Raw genomic sequence first — 10,914 nt, 5'->3', positions numbered from 1 at the left:
TTTCACCTTCCCCCCCCCCCCCCCCCCTTCCCACAGCTTTTTTTTTTTTTTTTACTCGAACACACACAAAATCATGGAGTTTTGATAGCGAATTACAAAATTCATTGTGAGCTCAGCGGGAAATTATCAGTGAAAACCATGTTGCACCGCATATTAATGAGTCCATCCAGAGAGACAGGAAACATCGGTGAAAACCTGCCGTAAAACACATCATTTCGGAATAAAACCACGTCCCCGCCGACGTTGTCCTCGTGTCCTGTCCCAGGGGACAGTGAGGCTGTTCAGTGACACCGCTGCCTGTCGACGGGCAACTTTCTCTTTACACACCCCCCCCCCCCCCCCCGCCGGCCTGTCGACTTTCCAAAAGGCCATTAATATTCCGTTGCTGAACAGAGGCTTTGCCATTAGGCTGATGACGTGGCGCATGCCGGCTGCCACCTCCCCACTTTTTAGAAGTCCGATAATTACCTATTTAGGAGTTGCTGAGGAGATGTGTGTGTGTGTGTGTGTGTGTCCCTGCCGGCGCGTGTGCGTTGGCCTGCTGCCACTCCTTGTAAAAAGAAGCACCATGAAGTGGATCTGTCACTATGAGTTAGAGACTTAGGATGGCTGGCCACCAAGGAGTGTGTGTGTGTGGGGGGGGTTAAAAAAAGAAAAGCACAAGACACTGAACCATTAAAGCCTTAAAAACAGGTTGCGTACAGTGATGCTCTGCAAAGAGACTCCCACACGTTTAATTAGTGTAACACCTGCATGTTCCTGGTCAGCTCTCATCTTTCTGTGGATAATGGGCTCCACGTGGAAGCCGCTGAGGTGAAGGGCTTTCCGGAAGGTCAGCTCCACCTACCCACACCTGGACCCGTGGAAGTGAGGGGGGAGGGGGAGGGGGGGGGGTCAAACTGCCCAGGAAGCTGCAATTGAACCCCTGCAGCTCGTGCAAAGACCCCCCCCCCTCCCTCATGCTGCTTCCACGTTGGAACCATCACCATCTTTCAATGTCTCTCTCTCTCTCTCTCTCGTTCCTCCTGCTCTGCCAATCAGCGGAGCGTTTCTCTCCGAGCTCTTTGTTGGAGGGAGGGGGGTGGCAGCGGGGTTGGATCGTGTGAGCACGTGTTCGTGTGCGCGGGCACGCTCGCATTGGGCGACAAAGCCTCGGACTGAGCTCACGGCGGCTCCCGAGGCCCCCCCCCCCCCCCCCTCTCCTCCTCCTCCGAGGCAGAGCTGAGATTGAGTTCATTATTCAGGAGGAGCAGGTTCCAGCTGTGGGAGGAGAGACACGGTGAGCTGCTCCCGCTGTGTTGTGGCTCCTCCAGCCCTGCTGTCCACTGGGAACCAGCATAACACATTGCAAAGGAGACTTTCACTGTCACACACAATGGATGGATAGCGTTTGGGTTTTTGGGGGTAATAGTGAAGGCCGGCTCTGTTTACTCTGGGACGGTTTTATTTTGGAACATCAGAAGACCTCGTGCCTCTATTTTATATGACTTACCCTGCCCTATTTGGATTGTAATGATATTAGCTCGCTCTTTTATGAGAATTTAGTGTCCCCAATGTGAATATGAGGCACACAGGAGCAGGACCAGAATCCTTAGGCATCCCTAGATGGCAGTAGCAAGTCAGCGCAGTGCCGCCATAGATGAGAGCGCGCCTTTGAACGTGTGTGATCATGCGTCTGCTTGTTTGTTTTCCCTTGAGGTTGATAAAGCGTGTTGGTATAATTTCAGAAAATAAATTTCAGAAGCAAGCTATGATAGAAGAAACGAGATTTTTTTTCAAAATGTTGTTGGTGCCATGCTGTTCTTAACTTTATCGGTCCAGGGTTTCTCCTTCACTCATGAATAAATTGAGATTGCTGCATCCAATTTTTTTCTTCCTCAGTTTTCGCACAAAGGCAATTAACGTTGAAATTGCTTTGTTGAAATTGCTCGTCAAACAGCTTAGTACAAGCGCAGGAGATGGCGTGATGCTCTGTATCCGTGTGAATTAAATGCACACTGTTCATTTCCTCTGAAATGTGCGCGCCGTTGCAACCAGGAGCCGGAATGATCAACTCTTGCACAATGGCGTGTGTTTGTTTACACGGACAATGCTGTTGATTACTTCTGCGGGACACAAAAGAGTACGATTTAGTCCCCTACACCCCCCCCCCTCCCAAAAAAACCCAAACTACAAAAAATGCATTATTTGTTACAAAGAACACGCCATTGTTTTTGTTATGGCCAAGCGGTGTGCGAGTGAAGCGCCATGAATCAGTCTGATGGCAGTGTGACGCGATGATTCACACACGCACGCCAAGCGGCTCTTCCCTCAAAGGTCCACTTTACTTTCGCCCTTTCAAAGAAACGCAAGTCATTTTCAGCATGATGAGCGTGCGGGTGATTCATGCAGCAAATGGCCCCGTCATCCCACGCCTTGATTAACAAGCGCGGCGGCCCTGGGGGACACCGGTTGGATGCGCGTCGCATCCCGCGGCCCTGGCCGAGCGGCACTCAACCTCCGCAGCAAACACGGAACGAGGGTGGGGGGGGGGGTAGGGGGGGGATATTGTGGTAGCTCGGGAGAATGATGAGTCCACGGTACAAGCGGAGGCAGGAGACGACAGCAGCGAAGCCATCAGCCCGACGGGGGTCGGGGCGGGATGTTTGGCTGCTGCTAATTGTTTAGGACGACGTCATCATTTAAACCCTCGGGTGAAAGGGGCTCCTAAGGGGCACATGTGTTGGAAAGAGGGTCACTCCACACAGATGTGTGACCCCCCCCCCCCCCCCTCGGGGGTCACGTGGGGTGTTCATTGCACTCGTGACAGGTGCAAGGGCCCCCATCCACTCCTGTACGTCAGGACCTGTACTGCGAGCGAGCGACACTGCGAGTCACCACCGGTTATTAGCCCGCCCTGTGTGCCGTTCAGTGGGATGACCGCCGCTGTCCCTTGATTCCCTCTGACACATCGGCACTGAACCCGAACCCGCAGGACCGCGTTGAGCATTACCCTTATTGACAGGTGCATGCCTCCTTTGTGACATTTATCAAAAAGGGAGTTAGATATGAGCTGATGTGGTTGTGTACCGGGAGCTAAAATCAAGGCCCAAAAAGGTGAAAATAAGAGGCAGATGAGGACACCACTTCCATAGATAACACGGCTTCGGCGACCCATTCACGACATAAGTAGAGCACTTTATAATGGTCGGGAAAAGGTTGAGGCGGTACAATCAAAGTGAAGCCCATGTGATTGCAAGGGAACAATTCAGTCTGCTCTCAGCATTCAAGGTAAAAGAAGAAGAAGAAAAAAAAGAAATCCTCATGAAGTTATTCATTTTCTTTTCAAAAGCAGAAAACGGCGCAATCTGAAATATCAGCAACACGATGTGATATGCCCTTGAAGATGTGGACTGCCTCACTCTTTGTGACAACTCGATAATAAAACACGACGGTTCGTCCCGCTCTGAAAGTCGGGCGTTTTGCCATCTCGTCCGAGATACGTTTCTTTGTCACCGTAAACAAGGTTCCGCTTAATGAATTAATGGTGTGACAGGACATGGCTGCTTGTATATTTGAGTCCTACTAATAGCTTGGTTCATAAGCCAGTGGAGAGATTGTGTTGTAGTATCATGGGCATTTAGGAGAAATGTTGAAAGAGAAGGATTTTTTTTTTCCTCCAATAATGTAGTGCTTTAATGCCAGTGCTGTAATTTCTGCATGCCATTAGGTCGTGACAGTTATTAACAAGAACTGTACTGAGTGACTTCATTAGCACAGTCTTCACCTATTTCTTTTTTAGATCTATTACTTGCCAAGAGTCTATTCTTATAGCTAAACGTCTGAAATGAAATGTCGTACGTTGATGTAGATAACCACCTTCTAAGGGTTCAGAGGTTTTGCAGAGGACAGGTAGCTGCATTATGGTTTGCCGTGGCCAGACTGTGGGGGGCCTGCGGGCGGGGGGGTTAATCTGCACAATTCCTTACTTCCTATTTCTGATTCCATCAAGCAGCTCAGGACGAGGCACAAAGATGCTCTTCCTCTCGTCTTTTTTTACGATGCACTGGTGCCGGAGCAGCCATTACGGATGGATTGTACGGCTTTTTTCTTCCCCCCCCACAGAGCTCACATGAAAGCTATCCCGAACATTCTCTCATCAAAGCAGACTCAATGTGTTCTGAAGCACTCAGCGCTTTAACAACCTCGTTCACTTTACCTTAAAAATGTTGAGTTGACAAAGCGATCTCACCTCCAAGTCTGCTGAGCCTACATGGGCTCCTCTCGCCATGATCAGGACCCTCAGAACAACTCAAGAGACCTTCAGGTAAGTTTGGTTTGCTTTGGTCAGCTTCTGTTGTGTTCTCAATGCAGTTCAATCAGGAGAGACTCAATTAATAGTGAAACATAATTTATAACACAAGCACAAAATATGAATTGAGCAAGGTCTTTGGCGATTGGGCTCCATCATGACGTACTATCCCCGAAGGCAGGGCTACTGAGGTCCAATGGGCCCAATCCCCCTGGAGTCCAGACACTGGTGGAGGTGGTGTGAGGAATAGCAGCAACCTGATGACGAACCAGGAACCACGCTGATGCCGACTGGAGGTGACTGGGGTGGAGGACTCGATGAGGTCTGGGATCAGACAACAGGGCTGCTCCGGATATCCACTGACGGAAGGTACGCAAAAAAACCTGCTGCACACCTTCCAGGTGCAGGATTAAAATGATACACATTCAAATGATGCGTTAAATTCATTTTAATGAAATTATTCAAGTTGAGCAAGTCCAACCGAAAATGAGTTTCTGGTACCACATATTTCTGCCGATGGAGCAGATTACTAACCTTATTATCAGCCTTATCTAGTCCACCCGACCCAAAATAGATACGACCTTCTTTAAAAGATGCAATTATTCAACGCTTTGGTCCGTCTAATACCCTTAAATTGAACTTTGCATTTTAGAGGTTTTGAGAGGAAAATATCCCATGATTCTTTCAGCCAGTGTTGCTGATCCTTGACTCTCCCTCGTAAAAATGTGTAAGACTGTTGAGCCAAAAATCATGTTCTCTGTGACATTTCTCAACCTGCCTGAGGATTAGCAAGACACATTTTGCACCTCAATACTCTCTCACTCAGTGCATACTTCCTAATCTATTTTTGCCATTAACCTGTCAGTTTAAGCTGTATCGTGTCTCTGTTGCTGAATTCGACCAAAGAGACCTTCACCCCAGTCCTCGCAACGTATTTGTTCTCGCTGAGCTTCTGTTGTTTCCCCCTGTCAAAAATAACCACCCTTACAAAGGTAGCAACAACCCGAATGTGGGTGTGTGTGTGTGTGTGTTTTTATTTTTTTGTGTGAACGTACAGGACTAAAAAGGCCGCTATTTTTCCTCCATGAAATTCTGGTGCATTACAGGTTGACACTGTAAACCACAGCATCTCACATGGTCCTAAATGATCCCTGAGTGTTCCTGCTTTCTTTTCAGATCAATGTTAAATGACACAATTCTGCAGTGTTCTGTTTGGTCCAATGAAGGGACAGTTTGGTGTGTCCTCCACTGTTAAACAGTCCCACAGCTCCGCGTTGGTATATTCAAACACGTTGGTGTCCAATAGCATGTAGGCCTACAGGGCACCAGCTGATTACCAACTCAATGGTGGGATCCAAGATACTCGATGTCTCCTCCTTCATTCTCTGACTTTTTCTTCTGTAATTAGGACCCCCCCCCCCCCCCCGCGCCCCCCCTGCTCCAACCCACCCCACATCAAACTGACACCCACTGCACCGACGGCACAGCTAACCAATCCGGGCATGATGCATTTCAGACGGAGCCGCGCCACCTTGACGGCATTTAATCAGTGAGGAGAGAAAGGAAACGTACTCATTCTTTATCCTCCTACACTCCCACCTCGCCTCCCCTCCCTCCCCTCCCCTCGTGCGCCTCTGACTCTGATCTCCCCGCCGTCTCCGGTGCGTGTGTTCGCCCGTTCACCGAGCGGCAGTGTGCATGTGTCGCGGAGCGGAGGGAGCGCTGCACCGGTTCCGCTGGACCTCACCGAGTAACGGCGCTCGACAACCCGGGTGGTGGCGGAGGAGGAGGCGAGAAGGAGGAGGAGGAGGAGGGGGGGCGAGACTGGACTGGACCGGACCGGACCCGGACCGGGAGCGTCGCCGTGGCTCTTTATAGCCCGCTCTCCTGAGAAGATGTCCGAGTTTTTCCTGGTCGTTTTTCTAGCCCTGTTCTCGGGATTATTTCCGGGCGCCGAACCGTCGGCGGTGTCGGACGAGGGGAGAGGTAAGAACGAGCCGGGCCGTCGGGGATGCGCAGTCCGGGGAAACTTGGCACCGCGGGCCGCCTTTAGTGCGGTCCGGTCCGGTTAATGCGATGCAGCTGCTGGATATCACGTTGTGTTTCAAGCCCCAGTTCATGAATGACTAAGAGTTAATCATCTAAAATTGCTAGTTCATCATTTTTTAATTTTTTTTTTAATCTTATCTTGGCTGATGCACACTGGACGTCTGCATTGCCCATTGAGTTCCGGGTTGTTAAAATGTTGCACTATAGCATTATTATTATTATTATTATTATACCACAACGCCTCTTATTGGAACACATGGAACTTGCCGGGCACGTTCAGCGGTGCTTCGCGCATTTTCCTTCTTTTGCGTTTTCAGGACCCTTCCTGCAGGGCTCAATAGATTGTGACTGCAGGCGCGCAGCAGCGGTTCATCCTACGGTGCAGCAGGTGAAAATATTCCCGAGAACAAAGTGTGTTTCACCCTTCCCCTTCCCCTTCCTCCCCACCCCCCCGCGCCTCCCTCCTCGAGCCGTAGCTCGTGTCTGTGCCGATCACCGCGACTTCGGCCCGAGACGCGGCTGATAGGACGACCTCCGCGCGCTCCCCGCGGCTCTCCGGTGCTTTGGGGAAGCGGCAAATTGCTTCAGAATGACAGAAACATGCAGAGTGCTGTCTCACGTTTTCTTTTTTTTCTTTTATTTTACCACAATGGGGTTCACATGGCATGCAAGGACCAAATGGCTTCACCTATTCGGAATATTTCGTTTTGCAGAACAGAGTTCAAGCCCAATATCGGTTTATGTGCTCCACATCTCCCACAATCACAGACTTAGTATCGGCAAGTTTTATAACCATCATTTTGTGCCTAAATAGTTATCATAATGCTTCAGCTTTCACTTATTTTGCGTTGGATTTTAATGTTGACCCGGCTGCCATTTGAATTTTACACATGATGAATTTTTGGCCCCCGTCGTATTGTGAACAACAGCAGTTCCATGAAGCGATAAAACAGCAAAATGAAACAGCGAAACATAGTTTAACCTGCAATTTCTGGCCTTGAGGCCACAGTTTGCTCTCTTCGTCATTCCCCAGCATGTCAATGACCGGCCTGGCTGTTTTTCAGACCGTCCCAAATGTCACCAAATGTCCCCCCCCTCCCCCCCCCCCTCCCCCCAAAAAACAGGGACTTGAACCCTGCATGGAAATGCAAGCATGCGCAAAAAATACTGTTCAGGGCTCTCTCTGCATGAAATGAAAAGCTGGATTTGTCTCCTTGTCTCCTGGCCTCTGCTGTAAAGGTGTTGGAATGGGGGGGGGGGAGAAAACGCCCACCTGCATTTCCTTCTCAAAACTGTCCGAATGTGAAACGTGTGACTGCTTGTCAGCGCTGAGCTTTATTAATATAGCTTGAATCAAAGTGGTAGCATGTTGTGTCATTGGACTGTGTCCTCCTGGCTGTCTTCAGGACATTTCGACCGAGAGCCGTTTCGGACGCACAGATGCAGATCTGAGCGTGTGGCGGGGACCCACATCTTGGTCCGTTGGGCCGGCGCCGTCCAGCTCCCCTGCATTTGCACCGAGAGCAAAGGAAAGCTCTCGTGGCTGTGTCTTAAGTGGACACTAATCATGATGGCATTTTTTTATTCCTTCCAATACCAAAGCTGATTGTTGGCCTAATTTGTCCAAAATGAATTTGCTTTGTGGTGGCGTTAGTTGGATTGGATGCCAAGTCGCTGTGTGAGTTTGAAGCGTTTCCAGTTCATTCACGGAATGGCAATGCCGTGAATCCCCCCCCCCCCCCCACTCCCACTCACTGCCGTACGTCTAGCATTGAGCCGCCATGGCAGCGCATGTATTGGAGCCTTTATTCAAAAGCAATCTAAAGACCCATGATCCATGTGACCTCAGCGACTGATAATCACCACGTAGCCCGAGCGGCTGAAGGTGGTTTGGAATGTACACGCGCCGTTTATAAAAGGATGATAGTGGAAGACTCAGATTGGTCCATTCACTTAGCCGGGGGAAAGGCCGCCTTCGGGAAGCTGATTAAGTCAAATGGCGAAATCGCGTCGCAGACGTGCATGCGTTTTTTGAGAAGGGAGTTGATGGAGGGGATGTCGATATGCAGTACGTTGAATAGGAAAATATCAAAAGGGGTTTCTAGGTTTTCCCTCATTTTAAACCCCAATTGAATTAATGCATGTTTTAAAATAGCCTTTGAGTGTCAACCAAAGACTCTGACCTGTAAACTTTCCATCTAACTGGGGAAATTAAAAGGAGAAAATGCTAGATTTAGGCGTGATTAAAGGAAGTCCGACAAAGGTCTCCGCTGTATGGAGGTAACAACCTGCTTAGCCATTAGGCTGAAGGTGTTGAAGGTGCCTCCACCTCCGGTTCATCCTTGTTGGGGTCTGTGCTGGAGCACTTGTTGTGTGCTTCCCACTCCGTGTGGAGCAGGATACGTCAATCTGTGCTGCTTAGATTATTATTTTTCCATTTAAAAAAAAAAAAGAATATGTCTCTTGTGAGTCCTCTAACCTTTATGAAAGTGCATCACGGTACCGTTTAAAGTCGGCCAGTTACTTTGAAAAAAGCCATGGACTTGAACATTTTGGACAATACAGCAGATAAATTAAATAAATAGTAAATAAATGTACATGACCGATAAGGTATTTTTTAGATGTAAACCAATGTTTAGACCCATAGACCAACTTAAACAAATCTCTAGTGACATGAGGAACGTTGTAGTAGTGATTCTCTAGGATTTTAACACCTTGTTTTTTCATCATCACAGTGACACGTGTTCATTCCATCGAGGAGCCGCGACTCAATTCAAACATTTTCTTCCAAGCGCTGATGCTCCTGTCGTGGCTAGAAGATGCAGACCTGTTTAATGAGATCAACGGATTATTGGTTTCCTGCCTCGACTCTGATTTATATTTCCATGTTCTTCCTTACAACCGAAGCAACATGATATGAGAGTGATATTTTATCTTATGTACTATACGGGACAATTTAAATATTTCTTTTCTTCTAATATAAAATGAAAATAATGTATTTCAATTTATTTCGTTCAAAAAAAGCACGAGAGCACAAATTACGAGGTGCACCTGATTGCAACATGATGCCCCCCCTCGCCGCCCATATGCTTCACAGTACACAGCTATGTAGACACACAATCAATTTTAAGTGCACTCTCTAAATCTTCTGCATCCCGCGATCTGTAGTTTCACCCCTCAGCACAAGAGGAGAAATACTTCACCGATCGCGCTTCTGACTTGAAAATCGTGACACCCTAATTCAGGACCTTTTTATTGTTTGGCATTTAAAAAGTGCCGTAATTGCTCCGCATCCCTGTGTATCTGAAGCCAAAGTGTTGGCCAGTGGCACCATGCCACAGTCCGGTCGGGTTGGGCATTAATAATCTCCGACATCTGTACTATGTACTATCTATAACTCTGCTTCTTTAGTGCCGCTGGGTTAAATAAATGTTAATGTCACCATTTTATCCGTGCTCATTTAGTAGATGGCTCGGAAGCAAGAAATTGGTCACTACAATTGCCCATGGACGTGATGGATTGCAACCAAATGATGTTTATGTAAATCACTTGTCTTTGGCAACACTAAACCAAAAAATGCATTGGGTGCTTAATGATCCCGAGCCCTTCCTGTGATATCCGGCCTGCAATGAGCTGGTGTTGTAGGAGAATCAGGATATTCTCTTCATACGGCTGCGCACTGACTAGCGGTTGACCTTCAAAGGTTGGACTGATTTCTGTTTTCATAGCTGTTCATACAGCTTTTTTTTTTTTTTTCTTTACTGGAAAGTATTAACGAGAAACGAGCCTTCCAGCTGCGAGGCCTCCTTTGCAGCCCCAGTCTTTTTTTTTCCGCATCCTGTTCTGAAAGTGTCGAGCTCAGCGATAGGTGATCCTCGGGACCCTGGCTTTTTGCCGTCCTGACCCATTGATTGGAGATACAACATGTAGATTCCACGGACGGAGTAAACAGCGCGCACCCGGAGGACGGGGGGGGTGAAGGGCAGGGCTTTGGTCTGTGAGGGAGGGGGTCTGCTGGCACAGTGAAGGGAGAACCTGTGTAATGGGGCACCTGATGGCGTTACTATTGGCATCCACGTCCCATTTTCTCTTAGTTTGTCTCGTCTGGAAAATCCAGAGCGGCCCGTCTTCGGGGGTGACGGGTTTGTACACGGGCACTTACCTGGCGCCTCCCCCAGTAGAGCTTCAGACGTGGTACTAACTAGTGTTTCAGTCTCTGTGAGAGGACATCAGAACAGCTGGCACACCAGGGTGGTGATGTCAGCTAAGTGTTGCTGTCACGGAGCTCCTGCATCGATCTCAGGGCAGAGGTGAAGTTTGGCCTCGAGCTAGGGGGGGGGGGGGGTCAGCGACCTCTGCTCGTCTCATCGCGGTACGCAGTGTGACGGTGGCGCTCGGCTGACTCCGGTGGAACAAAGTTATTGACCGGAGCCGGTTTGATGTTGATAGCGTCACCTTTTTAATATCACCTCTCTAATGGATTACATTTGCACGTGGAATGGATTTTCCGTGGCTGTGAAAAACCATTGGCTGCGAATTGATTGTGTCATCGATTACCAATAGCAGGAGGAGTT

General features: G+C 48.7%; 1 protein-coding gene across 3 annotated transcripts in view; it reads left to right on the top strand.

Moving 5' to 3' along the window:
- The first annotated feature begins 6,087 nt into the window (after window positions 1–6,087).
- Window positions 6,088–10,914, top strand: part of lrp1bb (low density lipoprotein receptor-related protein 1Bb) — a 209,423-nt gene continuing 204,596 nt past the window's right edge. For 2 of the 3 annotated variants that reach the window (XM_062565193.1, XM_037487848.2), the window contains exon 1: window positions 6,090–6,277. In XM_062565193.1, coding sequence (XP_062421177.1) covers window positions 6,187–6,277 — 91 coding nt within the window. In that variant the 5' untranslated portion in view covers window positions 6,090–6,186. Of the gene's footprint in view, window positions 6,278–10,914 lie in introns of all 3 variants that reach the window. The other variant, XM_062565194.1, reaches the window with a different exon arrangement.

This window comes from Pungitius pungitius, chromosome 10, assembly GCF_949316345.1.
Source record: "Pungitius pungitius chromosome 10, fPunPun2.1, whole genome shotgun sequence".
Taxonomy (NCBI): domain Eukaryota; kingdom Metazoa; phylum Chordata; class Actinopteri; order Perciformes; family Gasterosteidae; genus Pungitius; species Pungitius pungitius.
Note: the sequence above shows the minus strand (reverse complement) of the source record. Positions and strands in the feature narration are given on the sequence as shown.